The sequence below is a fragment of the Ruditapes philippinarum genome, unplaced genomic scaffold, assembly GCF_026571515.1.
Source record: "Ruditapes philippinarum isolate M1 unplaced genomic scaffold, ASM2657151v2 ctg7930_1_1_1_1, whole genome shotgun sequence".
Taxonomy (NCBI): Eukaryota; Metazoa; Mollusca; class Bivalvia; order Venerida; family Veneridae; genus Ruditapes; species Ruditapes philippinarum.
The window spans coordinates 12,223-30,732 of record NW_026855034.1 but is presented as its reverse complement, the minus strand read 5'-3'; the positions used below and the strand labels follow the sequence as shown (position 1 = coordinate 30,732).

General features: G+C 34.4%; 1 protein-coding gene across 1 annotated transcript; it reads right to left on the bottom strand.

Moving 5' to 3' along the window:
* Positions 1–14,903: 14,903 nt before the first annotated feature.
* Positions 14,904–18,052, bottom strand: LOC132741904 (uncharacterized). The gene is made up of 3 exons (XM_060730172.1): positions 17,863–18,052; positions 17,559–17,649; positions 14,904–17,194 (listed from the first exon to the last, which is right to left on the bottom strand). The coding sequence occupies exons 1-3, from the start codon at positions 17,971–17,973 to the stop codon at positions 15,405–15,407; spliced, it is 1,992 nt and encodes a 663-aa protein (XP_060586155.1). The 5' UTR covers positions 17,974–18,052; the 3' UTR covers positions 14,904–15,404.
* Positions 18,053–18,510: the final 458 nt, after the last annotated feature.

The window sequence follows — 18,510 nt, the reverse complement described above, 5'->3', positions numbered from 1 at the left end:
TAGAGAGCAGCCCTTGTACCATTGCTTCTTTTATAAATTAGAGAAGACGAATAAACTACCTCAAAAATTTAGTTATTTTTATTGGATGTCATATGAAAAATATGAGAAACGTTATAGTCACCTCAACATTGGAGTTAAAAATCAATTTTACTTACCTTGTTATAACTTTTCGATGTTTGTATCGATTACACGAAAACAGTCGGGAAGAACAAAGACGTTTTTACAAATAATTTCATCCTGGTCTATATCTTGAAAAATCTTGTTTGTTAAGAGTGTGTGTTTAACTAAGGACCCTATTTATAACAAGCGAGAGAAGGTCTTTTACCACTAGTTTCATTCGTAAGTCACCATATATTGTAGGGTGTATAAAAAAGTTACCAAACTGTAAATTTAAGCATTCCTAATCTTATCTACAATAACATAGTGACACATCACCATTTAATTTAACCCAAATCAAGAACACATGTTTACATAGTTCAAAGCTAAGCCTTAAACGTATATTTTGTATTTTGTATAAATGTGGTTTAAATGAAGTCATTTTTTTCTGACAACGTCAAATATGGCTCATGACGTTTCGGAGTAGTTTGAAATCTAATTGTGTCATATTGTACAATATACGCTTCATAAACGTTGCAATATTCAATAAATTTAATTTATGGTCTTTATCCAATATTTATATTGTATAACTCTAATTTTATATGCTATAACATAATATTTATTCTATCCTACTAAAAATATTTGTTCATCAAAAATATTTGTGTGCGATAATTTTCTTTATATATGTTCTATATTTGAAAATATATATTGTATAATTTAAAATATTTATTGGATACAGAACTTAAAAATATTTATTCGATAATTTGAATCATGGGATAGAACACTTAGCATATTAAGCACTGCCTATAGATAAAAAGCATGAATTTCTGATAAAGCGTTATCACCCTGATAGTGTAGCGGAAATGATCAACGTTTAATAACAATAACATTGTGGCTATTGGTCTACAAAAATGAATTGCACCCTGTGCGTGGCTTAAGTTGAAAAGTAGATATGTGGGCTACAGTCTCACTAGGTGTTTCCGGTAAAACAATAAGTAAAATTCAGTCATAAACTTACTGACAGCAGCAAACGACAAAATTTTATCCACCGCTTCTGTGACAAACTGCGAGGCACCAACCGCTTCTGCAAAAGCTATGTCCAGTGTGATAATAATTGCATTGATATTCATAATTTGAATTCCTTACTTAGAGTTGTTTGCACAGTCTCGAAGCTACGGTCGAACAACGTTTATAATGTCCGCAGTCAATCGCCTGCCACTTTTCAACGTCTCTCTGGGCGACGTGACCAAGGTCCTTGAAAATTTCTTCTTTTTGCCTCTCCCTTAGCTTTCGTTTTTCAATTTCTCAATCACCTTTTTTTAATCATTTATTTCAATCAAAAACTGTGCTGTGGTTACCTTAACCTTTTCCCTTTTTCCATTATACCTTTCTATGTTTTAGACAGTTTCTCGACTTACTATTGACACAATTTCTTATTGATCGAATTTCGTGACGTTCCGACGGCATAATTTTAACGCGAGTTTTTCTTTAACAAGTGACATATGAATTGTGATTGCAAAGATAAATGTGGTTTAAATGAAGTCATTTTTTTCTGACAACGTCAAATATGGCTCATGACGTTTCGGAGTAGTTTGAAATCTAATTGTGTCACATTGTACAATATACGCTTCATAAAGCACCTATTCTTAGCCCAAATTGATGCACTTTGCCGGGTGTGCGTTACCATGGCTTTTTAATTCGCTGTTACGTACAAGCTATTTGCGTTATCAAATTAGATATGGTATAGTTTTCCGATAAATTGTGATGTTTATAACAATAAGTGATAGTTTGAAAATTCTTCAATTTAAAGCCTCAGTTCGGTTTATTTTTGATCATTTTCGTATGTCCTGAAGACTTTAAAATCTGTTTTCCATTTTTAGACATACCTATATATTTATAAGGAGGATTAAGCCTATGCACTATTTACAAGTGACATTCACACAGACAGTCTGTGAAATTATATTTTTTTTTGCTGTCATTCGGGCAACCAATTCAAGAAAATCTGGTTGTCCGAAGTAAAACTGGTTGCCCGAATATTTTCATCAGAACATCTCCAAGCAATTATTGATCAAATCTGCAAACTCGATATCTTTTTTGATATATTGCATTTTATCACTATTCGTTGACATTTTCATGAATACTTTCTGCAAAACTTTTCCATCACTTCACTGTTGTTATAATCTAGTCCTTCGGGATCATTGATGCCAGCACTATTAAGTGTTGAGAATAGAGTACCGCTCAAGCCGGTGCTAGGGGGCGTGAGGGATGTTGCACGTATTCATTATCCCTCATGTACAGACTCAATCAAACCGAGTCTGCAATTCTCTTGTCATTTTGTTGTGATTAATGCTTCCGATGGATCACTTTGTTTCCAGATTTTAAAAATGGTTGCCTCGGGCAATAGGACAACTGCTGATTTTGCAGACTGTTTCCACTACACTATAGTCTATGAGAATGATAACGGTTAATCAGAAATTCGTGCTTACTTTATAGCACATGGTAGAACAGAAAACAGATTATTGATTTTAGACTTGATCTATCAAATATATTGTAATCTACATAAAGCAGGATATTCTTACTATAAAAAAGCTTATTTGAAGCATAGTGTTTAAAACGAGAAATCAGTTATTCCTAAAATTCACTGCATTTTATCATAAAGCATTTCTCTTTGTGTGGGAGGATTCGCCAACATAATCATATTACAGATTTTACATACGACGTCAGCAGTACATGTTAAGCAAAACATGTATTTAGTGTCGACGTGGTTGATTACATTCATTTGAAATTATTAGTCACATAATCAAATATCAGAATTCCACCAATATGATATTTTGATACATTGAAGAATCATTTCTACTATTTGATATTATCCTGTTTTTAGTTTGCTTTACTGGTGGAGGATGACCTTAGGTGTCCTCCGTGCATTTTTATATCAGGCACGAGTGAGAACCTGAGTAGAACCATGGACCTTCTGTTAGCTATCTAGGTAGCTTGCATACATAACATGTCAAGGATGTATTCGAATTGACAGCGGTGATGGTCAATTGACTTGATGTCATCGACCATATCCTCTTGGCCTTGGTGGCCCATTAAAGATTTTCGTTCATAATTATATAAGAGATAAACTCGGTACCATCATTTTTAAATCTTTACCTAAAATAAACTCTGCTACAGTAATCTCCTCAAAATCCGACGCACACTCAATATTACCTATCATTTACCATAAGCCTCTTTCCGTTCAATCCCGACATGGACTTTTGATTCTTTCATCTGAGGAAGTTATCCAATGTGGCCATACCACGTGACTTTTTGGGTACTGAACACGCCGATTTTCCCCCGATTCAGGTATGTTTTTTATTCATAACTAATTTATTACTCAACCGATTTTCATCAAATAAGGCGCAGAGTACCCGTAATTATATCAGCTTTCCACGGTATATCAAAATTCTGAAAAATCCTGAATGGTTTTTGAGAACATTCGAGTACAGTTTTCTTCTCATAGCCGGGGCCAAGGGAACGGTACACACTCATTTGTAATTACGAGCGATTTCTAGCAAGTCATATGTTTTTGTCACTTTTTCATAGAAAAATACATGTTAAATCTGATATATTTACTATGTCCAATGTATCGAGTGAATGCAGTGATGTTTTAGCATATTTTCATAAAGTTATTTTGAAATGGTACGAAACACACTGTTATTTCAAAAGATACGGTACACACACAATTTCTGTCTTTGAAATAATTCTAAAATAAAATATATGAAAATTTAATTTAAATTATAATGTGAGTGTGTATACATTTTATTAATTTAAACAAGAACCCTGGGACCTGTTTTGCAATGTATCATTAAGCTTACTTTTAATGTTAATATGTATTTGTGCATTATATTTCAAGAGATCAAGCTTAACATTTACAACCTCCATGTAATTGTCCTTGTTCGGGAACTTGGGTTCTACTTCAAATATAAATCTAACCGAGTATGCGCCTTTAACTTTTATTCCTTGATAAACGTCAATAAGCGTTGATAAGCGTTGATAAGCGATTCTCTGAAATATTCATTTACAATTTGTACTTCGCAATAAATAATAAACATAAAAACATTCACATCATCAATAAATTATATATGAATTACACAATAAATCTAATTAGAATTTTGTACCTTTAAATTTAAATCTTACTGTAAATTATCTTTTAAAACAATCGCATTATTTTGTTAAACTAAACATACCGATTTTGGCTTGTCTCAATACATCAAGTTCCAGATTTAAAATGACGAGATTCTCAATAACAAAACAAAACAAAATGATGACGTCGACGTAAACATCTTACGTCGCGTAAAGTAGCGTAACAAATTGACGCCATTAACAACGTTCACAAATCTGAAGTACTTAGAAATCAATACGTTTCTAACAGTCCTCGCCATGAAATTACTCTTAAATTTCATCAAAATTGGCAATAATAAGTACATGTACAATAAAGAGACAAAATTGACCTTTGCCAACTTAAAAATATGTATATTCGAATGGTAAATGTTAAAGCTTAGCTTTTAAACTTTAAAATGTCAATAAGCAACATGAGTATGACTAAGGTAAACTTTCAAGTAGACACAATTTAGTAATAGATTTCACTGATTCAGTGTCTTTGTATTTAACAACACAACTTCTAACATGTCCATCTCGGCTTTCTCGTATCTGGATAACACGTCCTAAGGGCCATTGTCCCCTTGTAGTATTCTCGTCAGAAACTAACTCAATGTCACCAACACGCAAATCTGTAGTTTTCCTCTACCATTTTGAACGACTTAGCAGGGACGGTATGTATTCACGGACCCATCTTCTCCAAAATATATTAGCCAGATATTGTACTTGTTTCCACCAACGCTTTACATAATTGTCTTCATTCTTAAACACTCCCTTTGGAATACTGCTGTTAGATTTCATTAATAGTAACATGTTTGGAGTTAAGGCTAACAAGTCATTTGGGTTGTCACTAACAGGGGTTATTGGTCTATCGTTGAGTACCCTTTCGGCTTCTGTCATCAAAGTAAGAAGCTGCTCATCTGTAAGAAGTTGTTGCTTGATTAATAATTTCAAAATAGTTCTCGTAGAACGAATCAGTCTCTCCCACGCTCCTCCTCGGTGACTTGCTTAAGGTGGGTTAAAGTTCCACTAAATTTCTTTTTCAGTCATAAATCTTCCTATTTTCGAATTGTTCCATTCTTGAATCGAGTGTCTTAATTGACGATCACCGCTCACAAGATTTTTTCCATTATCACTGTACACCTTCTTCGGATATCCTTTTCTAGCCGTAAAACGGTGAAATGCTGCGGTGAATGAGTCAGTTGTCAAAGTGTGTGTAACTTCAAGATGTACTGCTCTAGTTGCAAGACACGTGAAAAGACAACCGTATCTCTTTACATGTGTACGCTCTGCTTTTACAATAAGTGGTCCAAAGTAATCAATACCTACATTCGTGAACGGAGGTTCATCTGGTGTCGTCTGCTCGGGTAGGAGAGGGGCCTTCTGTTGAGTCATCAATGGGGTATGTTGTCGTCTGCATATAATGCAATTCTTTACAATATTTTTCACTGCACTAGGTCCCTGAAGTATCCAGTATTTTTCACGGGATGCGGCTAGTACATGCTGTTTCCCGGCGTGACCATTATTTTCATGTATATGTCGTATTATCAATCTTGTCACGGTATTTTTATTGGGTAGTATCACTGGACATTTACTCGAGTTGCGAGATTGAAGTCGACCCTGTACCCGAATGAGGTCATCTTATATCATAGGATTCAATGAAGCTATACTACTGTCCTTTTTTTGACCGGCTTAGAATTTTGTAAATTGTTAATTTCACTAGAAAATGCTGTATTCTGTACATACAACATTATGTTATGCTCTGCTGTCTGGATTTCTTCTAATGTTAAGTTGCCATCTACCATTTTCAACTTGTGTTTTAGGTATCGCTGTCTGCAGAAAGTCTTGTATCTTAACAACCATGCGACTGCTCTTCTTAGTTTCGTCCAGCTACAATAGCAATCTATAATGCTATCTAGACATTCAGCTGCAGAAGTTTTATTAATCAGGACTTCTTTCATGACCTCGTTATCATTTTCTGCTACTTCCGGCGGAAGTGGATTTTTCGTCCATTTTTCAGAGTCTTGCTGAAGAAACGTTGGTCCATTTAACCATAAATGAAGTTTTTTAGTATCATATGCACTTATTCCTCTGGAAGCTATGTCTGCGGGATTCGAACTTGTGTGCACATGGCGCCACTGGTCTGGGGAAGTTGTTTCATGAATTATGCTGAGCCTATTCCCAACAAACGTCTTGAACCGCTTGGACACATTATTTATATATCCAAGAACAATCATGGAGTCTGTCCAAAAGGTAACTTTGTCAAAATTCATATCTAATTCTTCAGATAACATTGAAATAATCTACACCCTACTACAGCGCCAGATAACTCCAGTCGTGGAATAGACATCTGCTTTATTGGTGCTAGATGAGATTTTCCTATCACCAGGGAACAATGTACGTTGTCATGTACAGTAACAAAACGCAAGTAAGTGCATGCACCATAGCCTCGTTCCGAGCCATCACTGAATATATGTAACTGGGTATTTCTGACGGTCCCAAATCCCTGTGGTCTGTACCAGCGATTCACAGATAGCTTTTCTAAGCTAGATAAGGTAGATAACCATGATTGCCATTCATTACTGATGTTGTGTGGTATCTGGTCGTCCCAGCCAATCTTTAATCTGCACAACCTTTGTACTATACCCTTGGCCTGGAGTGAAACAGGTGACACAAGTCCAAGTGGGTCGTATATAGAACTTACGACGGAAAGAATTCCACGTTTCGTGAAAGGCTTCTTTTCCAATTTTACTTTAAAACAAATTTTATCTTCATTTATATTCCAAAGTACTCCTAAGGCGCAGTCACAAGGTAAGGTATCGTCGAAACTCAAATTTACAACAGAAGGGGCGCGTTCGGATTCTGGGATAGCATTCAAAACTTCTCTGCTGTTACTTAGCCATTTAGTCAGTCGAAATCCGCCTAACTTCATAATTGACTGAAGATCAGTTGCTAACTTTATTGCCTTTTGTTCTGATTCCACAGACTTCAAACAGTCGTCAACATAAAAATTTCTCTGGACTGTAGTAACCACTTCCGGTTCAAATATTTCGGCATTGTCAACTGCAGTTCTCTTTAAGGCATACGCCGCACAACTTGGTGATGATGTCGCTCCAAACAAGTGTACATTCATGCGGTAACACTTTGGTTTCTTATTTAAGTCCCCACCAGGCCACCATAGAAAACGCAAAACATTGCGATCTTCATCCGTAACGCGCACTTGATGAAACATGGATTCTATATCCGCGGCAAGGGCTATTTTCTCTTTTCTAAAACGAATTACTACGCCCATTAGACTGTTCATTAGGTCAGGTCCTTGAAGCAGTTGGCTATTCAATGAATCGCCTTTATATTTCGCAGCGCAATCAAACACAATGCGAACTTTCCCTGGTTTGTTTACATTAGTAACTGGATGATGTGGTAAGTACCAGATACGTTTGTGATAATTTTCTTTCCTTCGTCCTCCAATTCCGGTAATTCAGTCGCGAAATTTTTCTCTATATATTCGTTCATGGTAGATGTGTACATTTTCTGTAATCCTGGGTCAGGTGACAGTTTGTTTCTTAGTTGTTGAAGACGCACTTGAGCGAGTGGAATGTTGTTAGGCAATTGTCCGTTTTCGTTTTTCCATGGTAACCCCATCATGTAGTGTCCGTCTTTATGAATAAGAGAAGATTCCATTATTTTCATTGCACTTTTGTCTTCTAATGACATAGAATTTTTCTCGTTCAATCTGTCGTTGAAATCAGTATTCCACATCGTTTCTAATTGTGTCTGTAATAATATGTCTCTGGACTGTTCAAAGTGGATATTTACTGCACTGGGAGCTGTATCGTCTTTCAAGGGGCCACGAATCGCCCATCCTAGGCGGGAACGCACTGCATATGGTTAGTCACTGTCTCCTGACCGTACCTCTAAGGGGATATGGGCTGCTGGGAAATCTGTGCCAATAAGAAGCAGTACATCAGTATTGGGAATTTGGGGAATTTCAATGTCAGATAAGTATGGAAAAGTTTGTAGTCTAAATGCATTGCCGCTGATTTTGCAGATATCGGTAGTTTCTTCACCGACCATACCTTACAGAGGGAAACTTCCTAACTTCCGGTTCCGTTTACAGCCATAACTGTAAGGTCCGCTTCATTTCCATAACTCGTGCTGCTAGATGAGTTCACGGTTGATATTTGAAACGTAATTGGCTTACAATCAACATTTAACTTCTGTAACAGTCTCTCGTCACATAGTGTTTTGTCAGCACCATCGTCTAACAGCGCGTATGTATGACACTGAATCCCGTTTTCGCCTCTTACAATCACAGGCACAACACCCAAACAGTTCTTCACAAATGAACTCTTAACAGCTGCGCAATTCACCGAGGATTGTGTGACTGAGGCCTCGTTCCGTGGTCCAGTCCAACTATGTAGTAGAATATTGTGTTTAATTCTACAATCCGGCACGGTACATAACTTTGGTTTTCTACAGTTATTAAAGGAATGATTTCCTTTCAAACAATTAAAGCACAGTTTGTTCTTTTTAACTACGTCGTTCCGTTCGTTTAAATTCATAGACTTAAATTTCACACATGAACATAAGTCTGTACAGTTACCATGGCAACATCTACATTTTCGCTCGTACTTCTTCATTTCCGTATTACTCTGAGTAGTCAGTGTTGTTATATCTTTTGATGGTTTTTCAGCATAAGATCGACCGGAAGTCGTCTTGTGTTCCACTTTTAATGATCTATTCTCCTTGACAATGTCTATACCGTACATGGAATTAGCAACTCGCGACTTTTCATCTACAAATCTCGCTTAATCGGAAAACTTTGGTTCTCTACCAGACTCATTAATCACGTGTGCGATCTCAACCCATTTCGATCTCAAATGCATTGGTAACCGCTTCACTATACGTCTCAAATTTTGAGAGTTATCTATTTCACAAGAGAAACCTAGTTGTGACAACGTTATTTCACATTTTTGCATTTCCATGGCTAAATTAGAAATACCTTTAATGTCAGATGCTGATAACTGGGGACCTTCTACAAGTTTTTCAATGTATGTCCTCGTGATCACGTGCGGTCTTCCATAACGAGAGTATAAGATTTCGCGTGCGCGTTTGTATCCTTCACTTGGTTCTAACAACATGAACAACACACAGTCTTCGATACAAATTTTAACTTCTCCGTATCAGTATTGTATTAAATAGCTCAACCGTTGGATGTCATCAGAAACTCTATTTTCTATATTAGTTTCAAAGTTCTTTATAAACTTGCAATATTCCGTTGGCTTTCCGCTGAAAGTTAATAGTTCCGGTTTTGGTAAATTAAATCCCTCGTGCAGCGCGAAAGCAAGTTTTTGAAATGCTGTATCAATCCCGGATTCACTAACGTCGGAATTTCTTGTATATGATTCGTTACCAGATACTGCGTTTAGCGTGCGATTTGACAATTTGTACGATTCAGTATTACTCATATCACGTGCAGCACGGGAGTTAGTGCGTTCAACAATGTCGTCTGCATCAAATCCGCTTGTACCGCCCAACATTCTGTGATGATTATTATTAATTCCATCATCGGATAATAAACATGCTGATGTATCAGTTCTGGATTTGAAAATCCCATCTTTGCCTGTATGACGTTTATTTGAATTTTGTTCACTAGGAGACTCATTGATTAATATCGTCTGCTTTGAAGATTCATCCGCGTTAACACAATTTTCTTGCCATACGGATTCTTCTATCTGCGCTTCTTCAAGAACGACCTGTTGATCAAGTAATTGCTGTTTAAATTCGAGTTCCTTTCGCGCTAATTCGAGTCCATGTTTTTTCTCCAATGATTTTAATTTTAATTCCGCAATCAAACGTTTTGCTTTCGCACTTTTCAACTTTGCCTGTGATGACACGGAATTTGCACTGCTAACTGTAGATAAAACATCATCATCAGGTATTTTCTGCACAGATTTCCACTGTGAAAATCTTTCCTGGCACTCAAAGAAGTTTTGACTACAATGTTCGTAATTCAATTCAAGCGTTTTCCGTACATCCGGGTCTGAGCATAAGTCTAAGCATAACAAATGTGTTGATTTAAATGATTCAAAGCGCTCACACAACGTGTCATACAATATTTGTACCTCATCTGCGTTCTCATGTGATATCATTTTCAGTTCTAAGTCTTTGTATAATCGGGTCAATTTTCCGAGTAGCGAAGAACGTGAACGTTTAACACTACCAAAATCCTCATGCGTAGGATCTGTTCCATTTTCGGTAGATACTTCCTCCATATTGAAATAATCGAGAATTGTTCGGGAACTTGGGTTCTACTTCAAATATAAATCTAAACGAGTATGCGCTTTTAACTTTTATTCCTTGATAAACGTCAATAAGCGTTGGTAAGCGTTGATAAGCGATTCTCTGAAATATTCATTTACAATTTGTACTTCGCAATAAATAATAAACATAAAAACATTCACATCATCAATAAATTATATATGAATTACACAATAAATCTAATTAGAATTTTGTACCTTTAAATTTAAATCTTACTGTAAATTATCTTTTAAAACAATCGCATTATTTTGTTAAACTAAACATACCGATTTTGACTTGTCTCAATACATCAAGTTCCAGATTTAAAATGACGAGATTCTCAATAACAAAACAAAACAAAATGATGACGTCGACGTAAACATCTTACGTCGCGTAAAGTAGCGTAACAAATTGACGCCATTAACAACGTTCACAAATCTGAAGTACTTAGAAATAAATACGTTTCTAACAGCCCTATTTAAAATCACCTAGGGTATGTGAAACACTTCGATGTTCACAGAATCATGTAGTTGCGTTTACAAAATGATTGTTCTATAGAAAAAAATGTTGTTATAATGCTGTGTTTATTGTTGTTTATTATTGATGTTTTTTATTTCTTTTAGTTTTAGTGAAGTGTAAGATATGTCTTTTTGCTTTATCCTGAAAAAATAAAACAAGGTCATGACCTAAATTGCTGAAAAATATCATTACTTGATAACATTATATATATATATTATGTGAGATTTTAAACCAATTTGTTTTTGTATAGTGCCACCAATGCTGTTTCCAGTGTTATAACTGTAGTAAATTGGCTGTAAGACTTATTGCAACACTGATATTCAATTCAAAGTTTATTTGGCTTAAACAAATAAAGAAAAAAGAAAAACAACATTTGTTGCCTTAACTGGGATTTGAACTCGGGACATATCTCTTCCTAAACGAGCGTGTACAACCCCTTGACCACGAGGTAGATAGATCTATAAGATAACGGCCTGAAGAAAACCATATCATTCTAAATTAGGGTTTGTAACCCTTATTAATTTCGTTTAACACTGATGTAAATAATCATGGAGCTTAATATTACATGTATATCTGTAAAGAATTACACAAAATTTGAAATCTTGACCAATCGGGAACTACCTTTTCTCCCCCGAAAGGCTTGAAAATTAATGCGCCTGTCATGTGACAATTTTTACGCAGTGATCTGTCCTCATTTTACAGCGTTAGAGTACTTATAAAGGTAAGTAACCGCTTCGAGGAGTTCGGACTACTTTCTAAATTTTGCAAATAAGCATATCAGAGTCTTAAATTTCGCTACCACTATTTGTTTGTCTGACGACCCAAACAAATAAAAATGTAGTTGCCATGGCTTAAATTTTTAATGTTTAAAGACATGAAGCTTTAAAAATAAATTTTAATTCAGGAAATATAGGTCATTTTTGGTTTGGTTTCACGGCTCACCAAAACTGACATGATCATGTGGCGACTTTCCAGTTTTACAAGTGCCCCTTTGGGTATAAATAAAGGTACGAACGGGCATCTGAGTAGAACGACCGACGTTCTGTACGGTAGTTAGAAAACTTGCTCACATAAAAATCAAAACATCGAAGTCACTTGTGGTCTCGTGCCTACTTCATGTAGTATATAAAACAGAACGCAGCCTCCAAAATCCATAGCATTTGATTGACAAAATGGGTATTATTAAAATATCATTTTATTTTTAACACAAACACGCAAACACAGTTATCCATGAACTCATTTTTTAAAGCATCTTTAAATGAAAGTCAAAGATAGGCATAATTTTACCAAAATTTCTTACATGTATATGTAACAAAATTACCTTGTATAAACTACGTTACGTTATATTACAGGCCTTGTTCCCATATGGGTTCTTCAAATTATCCGGCTTTTAATTTTGATTGCACGTAAAACTGCGGAATATCTTTGTCCATATGTAGATAATTTGATAATTTAAATACATGCAGTTAGTTTGGGACCCTTGCAGATGATTCATACCAAATATCATGTGGCAGATAAAATACTTTAAACTTTCCGTGATTTAAAAAATCCACTTGCAACAAAAGCAGCGTTTTTTCTCCATATTCGATTTTGCAAGGAATATATATTTCCAACTTACTCCTAACTTATTGTTTGTTTTTTTATATTCATACTCGGTTTAGACAGTCATTTATATATTCGAACAAATAAATTAAATGAAAGAAAATGACACTAAACAGATGTCCATGAATTTCACAATTCGTTTTTTAATCCGAAAAAATATACATAATTTTTTCAAATGAAAAAAACAAAGTGAACAAAATTTTGAATGTCTTCCGTATCCCTCACTGAAATATTAACACTTTATAGCCAAATATTAATTGCTCAACATTTAAAATCGAATATTGCCCGACGTACTCTCGAAATGTTCTTTTATTTTTTGAATAATCATGTTTACACCTTCAATAACTTCAATAAGCATAATGCTACATTGCAAAAAAGGTCCCATGGTTCTCGTTTAAATTAATAAAATGTATAACTATGAAAAAAAATCACTCACGTTATAATTTAAATTAAAATTTCATATATTTTATTTTAGAATTATTTCAAAGACAGAAAGTATGTGTGTACCGTTATTTTTGAAATAACAGTGTGCTCCGTACCATTTCAACATAATTTTATGAAAATCTGCTAAAACATCACTGCATTCACTCGATACATTGGACATAGTAAATATATCAGATTTAACATGTATTTTTCTATGAAATAGTGACAAAAAACATCTGACTTGCTAGAAATCGCTCTTAATGACAAATGAGTGTAAACCGTTCCCCTCGGCCCCGGCTATGATAAGAAAACTGTACTCGAATGTTCTCAAAAACCATTAAGGGGTTGTCAGAATTTTGATATACCGTGGAAAGCTGATATAATTACGGGTACTCTGCGCCTTATCTGATGAAAATCGGTTGAGTAATAAATAAGTTATGAATAAAAAACATACCTGAATCGGGGGGGGGGGGATCGGCGTGTTCCGTACCCGAAAGTCACGTGGTATGCCCAAATTGTTATCCATCTAACTTCAGGAACATCGATGGTTCTTCTCAGGTACCCATGCTTTGGAACAAAGACTAGTTGCTTATATTATCCATTTAACATATACATTAAATACAATCTTCTTTATTGTGGTATAACGTCCACTTATTAATACAGATGCTAACTAAATGAATAATTATCGCAAATGTGATTGTATTTCGAATTTTTACATAATTATATAAGCATGGTACACATAATCTATGTTATTATAACAAGTTGTACACAATCGTTCTTTTCTTTGGGCCTATTTCTATGCATGATTTATGGTTGGAACAACGAATAGTATGTTTAAATTGTATTTCAATTTAAAGGTAGCTTTCAAAATTTAAAATTGATTTAAGTTTATTACATTGAAAACACCGACAAGAATTCGTCATATTTCCATGCCATTGTTTAGTTACTGTACAACAATCAACAAGTCTTTGTTAAAAAAAGAAAGAAACATATTGATATTGATATTGTATATAAATACAATGTGTATTTAAACAAAATACACACCACACGATAGAACAGACGATTTTGATTATTGACAAATGAGTGAGGTATTTTAAACTACTCATTACAGAATTGAGTCACTTATACGTTTCCGAGGTTTTATCCTCAGTATTTTAAATACTTGATTTGTACAATGGACAACACAAATTAAATTAGAAGCTACATGAAATGTCGCATTAGGCTTAATATACATGCAACGCAGATGTGCAATGAATCGTTATATATATTGTTAATATATATACAGAGCTCAGGTAATTTCAAAGCATACACTCTTTAGGTGTGTCAAAGCTACTTAAGCGGGGAAACATCTGTAAAAGATGACTACTGTTTATGTAGGCCTAACAACTCGTTCAACTAGTCGAATATTGCAGCTGTACAGGATATAGTAGAACAGGATGCATGCTTGCCAGTAAAGAAGTTAGTTAGTGGAACTTGCATATAAGTAGGCAGAAATCATTCAAATCCGAACAGTAAACTGGTAATTTGGATCTAAGAAAGGTTTGCGCTCGTCGGGTTCCCCATTTGCTCACAAAGCGGAAAAGAAAAATGTTTTACAAAACTAAAGTCCTGAAAGAAAATGAAGGCGTTCTACAATAAAGAAAGTCCATCTTTTTAACACGGAGTATGGTCAGGAGTCCATCTTACATGGCAAGGCCTCCTATCACAACAGCGTGACTGTTAAGTATTTCTTGGTGTCGAAAAATGTTTGAGTTGTACACCATTCGCGTTACCTGACTTAAGTTCTCTATAGAGAAAAACAGAATGCCAAGAGGACAACCAATAAAGCGAAAATAAAAATGTTGCAGGCTCGGTTTCATTAAAATATTTTTTTTATTGCAAGCTGTCGTCAACGATAAAAAAGAATTCAACATTCGGCAAACGTGATCATACGGTGGTAATCATTGAATCTTCATTGTGTCCGTCGTGTCGTTTTAGTCCATGAAATCCATGAAAAGCGATGTATTGCTCCAAATGTCATTGCAATTTAATTCAAGTTTATTTGCATATATGGTCAATTAGTACAATATCATATGAATAATACATTGCATGTGGTTTTGATCGCTACAATATAATTTAACAAACAAAAATACAAGAAGTATATACTAAAATTACGTATTCGCCTCTTTCTTTAAAAGAATAAATAATATACATGTACACATTCCTTTTTAACATTTATTCATGAAAAGAAAACATTGGAAATAATCTGTGAAATAAAGTAAAATAGCCAAATATAATTTGCAAAATAATTAAATAATTATTTTCCAAGAAAGGTAAAATAGTTTTCAGAGTGTCGAGGTATCTGTTGAATCAACGCTATCTCCCATTGGAAATTCTCTAGATTCCCAATCAGATGATTCTGGAGATGAATAGTAATATTTATAAATAAATGGATCACATGTAAAAGTGCAATGAAGGCATGCAATAGGACATCGCAGTTTCCTTGATGATATGGATACAACAAAAATATTCCTATTATTCAAAAGCTGTTCAGATATGTCGCCAACGTTTTCTGGTAAATATATAGATTTCCATTTTATATTTCTAAATTGACGTTTTAATATTGTTTCATGGGTTGTAAACTGAATCCTAACATCATCATCTTTATTCAAAACCGAAAACCACACACCATTGCTGTAGTGGTATTGTACATCCCGTTCTTTACTTTCTTCAAAATCGTATTCTTTCAACCAATATGTCTTCAATAGCGATTGACCTGACGCACCTGAGATACAAGAACAACGTGTATTGTTGTATATTACAAATCCTGTATCAGTTTCATCGATTTTATAGTCTTCATCTGGCGTTATGTCAACCACTTCAATCTGAAATGCAAACAAATCAAACAGTACAACACTCTTTCCAGATTCTGTAAGCAGGGCAACTGTAGAATTATTCCCGATACACGCATCTGTAATATCAATATTTCGCAATGAAAATATCGGAGACAGCTCAGGTTCGCCCTCTGTTGATATATGTCCAATGTAAAAATCAGTGTAATTAACAGTTTTTGTAATGACGTCATCTTTATCAGTGCGCCGTAAATGTTCCTCGGAATCGCTATCAAATATACATGTCAAAGTGTCTTGCTCGAGAAATTGTAGTTGTGTGAGTGTCGTACTAGTTTGCTTTTTACTTTGACTTCTTACTTTGATACAACAGCGTCTGACTTTCTTTACTGTTCCAATGACGATATTATTCCTCAAACGTACATTTCTAAGTTCATTTTCTAGTATTTCGTCATCATTAATACTGAGGTGATATGTGTTTCTTTCGTCTGTTTCGAGATTTATACTTGTCACAGTGGGTTGCAAGTATCGATAATCATCATAGAAAGAGTAAATTTCAGGAATACTACTTCGTATGCCAGTAATCCCAGCATTTCTTCTGAAGGAATATGCATTTCGAAGATCACCCGGTCTGTTGTTCAACCAATACCATCGATCTTTATAAAAGTTGAAGCACGTAAAGTGTAATGTTTCTCTATCAAACAGTATCAAAACATCTTGCCTGTTGGTCGCATTTGTTTCAATAATGTTCACAGCTTCTAAGTCAATGATTGTATTAAAAGCAGACATCGTCTTGACATGCTGGACAGTTTCATATGATAATTCATCTTTATCAATTTTGTTAAACAGACTTATTATGGTTTCCTCTGATTCACTATGGTTGTGTGTGACCCAAGCAGCAAGGAATACCAATTTTTCATCCATTGAAACGTATGTGAACTTTTTATCAGAGAAAAAATATTCCAACGATTCCCTTGATATGGATGTCGCATCTTTATTTCGAAACACCTCATGCAGATTGCTTTCAATGTAACAGTCAAGATTGTTCAGTTTAAAGTTGTATTTTGTGGATAATTGCAACACAGATATACAGTTATCATTTGTAAGTGTCTGATTTTGAAGCCAAAAAATACAATATGATTTTAAATTTTTGATCATGAAAAATTCAGCAAGTTCCAGCATACCTTCTATATTGTCAAATGTTAAATCAGGGTTTCGTCCATATAGGAACAGAAGTGCCATTTCCACATCTTCTGGTGTTGTTTCCATCTTTAAGTCAACAACTCCTAGTTAAACAAAACAATTTTGATATATTGCTTATATTCAGAACCATTAAATCTCTTAAATCGACATTGTAATCTTTTAAAATGAGTTGCATTTGTCTCAACATGATATGACCATCAATTTACAAATATAAAACAGAAAGTTGTTGTTGTTGTTGCTGTAGAGCTTAATATTACAGCAGTCATTCTCATTTTAAATCAAGCCGTATTCTTTTATAAAATATTTGTAAATGATACCTTTAAGCTTCATTAAAGGCTCGAAAGTTTCTTATTGAAGGTTTCATTATCTAATCAACGCCGTTTCAAAAGCTCAGATTTTGCACCTATAAAGCTATATGTATATCTTTATTCAAAATAGAATGCTTACCTGTCGCCCCTTCAATAAAGTTTAATTTCGCTCGAATAATGCTTTTAAAAAATGGACTCGCAGATAAAACACATCGGTGAAACTTCTTTTCCTGAAATAGATAAACCAATGCTTAAATAATATATATATCATCCAAACCTTAGGTTACACATAATATTTTCTCTTTTTACGGAGGCTTACATGCACCTCAAATCTAATTTAATCATAAATATTTTAATGCTACAATTTATAAAGTCGTATTGAGCATAAATGAATTAGCTTAATGTCTTTATGCCAGGATTTGTTGATAATGAACATTATTTACCCATTGTCCATGCCTCACTGTCATGTCACAGAGATCCGAATACTTTTCAACCTGCCGAATGAGGTTTTCAGAGACTGGTGCAAACTTTTTTTTCTTGTAGTTTACCTCCATCTTTAGAAATAAGTGGCAGTTATTGGCCTATGAAACTGACAGTTATTGACTAATGATGTGAGTGTAACGAAGAACAATTATCTGAAGTTTAAAGAAGATACTATTTATAGTCACCATGAAGAAAATTAAAAAAATAAAAATTTTCAAGAAAGTTCAAAATGAAAATAATCATTGAAACCTATGTCTTACAAATTTAGTCACACAGGAAATAGGTGTTGATAATAAATGTCGTTAAATATTTTAAATTTGTAAATCCATGGAGAAAAAATAAATAAAGAATGAGTAAGAAAAATGTAAAGTTTAGGGAGGAAATAATTCTGGAAATATGGACCCTAGATTTATAACCCATTGTCATAGTATGATGTGGGAGTTCGAAGTAAATGCTATAAAAAAAGAAGTTTGAGTAAAAAATAAAAATCTGGAATAAATCTATGTTCAAGGGGTCCATAATTGCGGAAATAATCAAGTTAGAGTATTGAGCCTTCTCCCAAATGACTTGAGTGATAATAAGACATATATATATATATATGAAATTTG

What these genes read in the sequence shown, in the direction of transcription:
- LOC132741904 (XM_060730172.1), bottom strand. Translation starts at nt 17,973, where the DNA reads ATGGAGGTAAACTACAAGAAAAAAAAGTTTGCACCAGTCTCTGAAAAC. An exon ending in CAGTGAGGCATGGACAATGG is followed by an intron (nt 17,650 to 17,862) that starts GTAAATAATGTT and finishes TATCTATTTCAG; the next exon opens with GAAAAGAAGTTTCACCGATG. An exon ending in CTTTATTGAAGGGGCGACAG is followed by an intron (nt 17,195 to 17,558) that starts GTAAGCATTCTA and finishes TTGTTTAACTAG; the next exon opens with GAGTTGTTGACTTAAAGATG.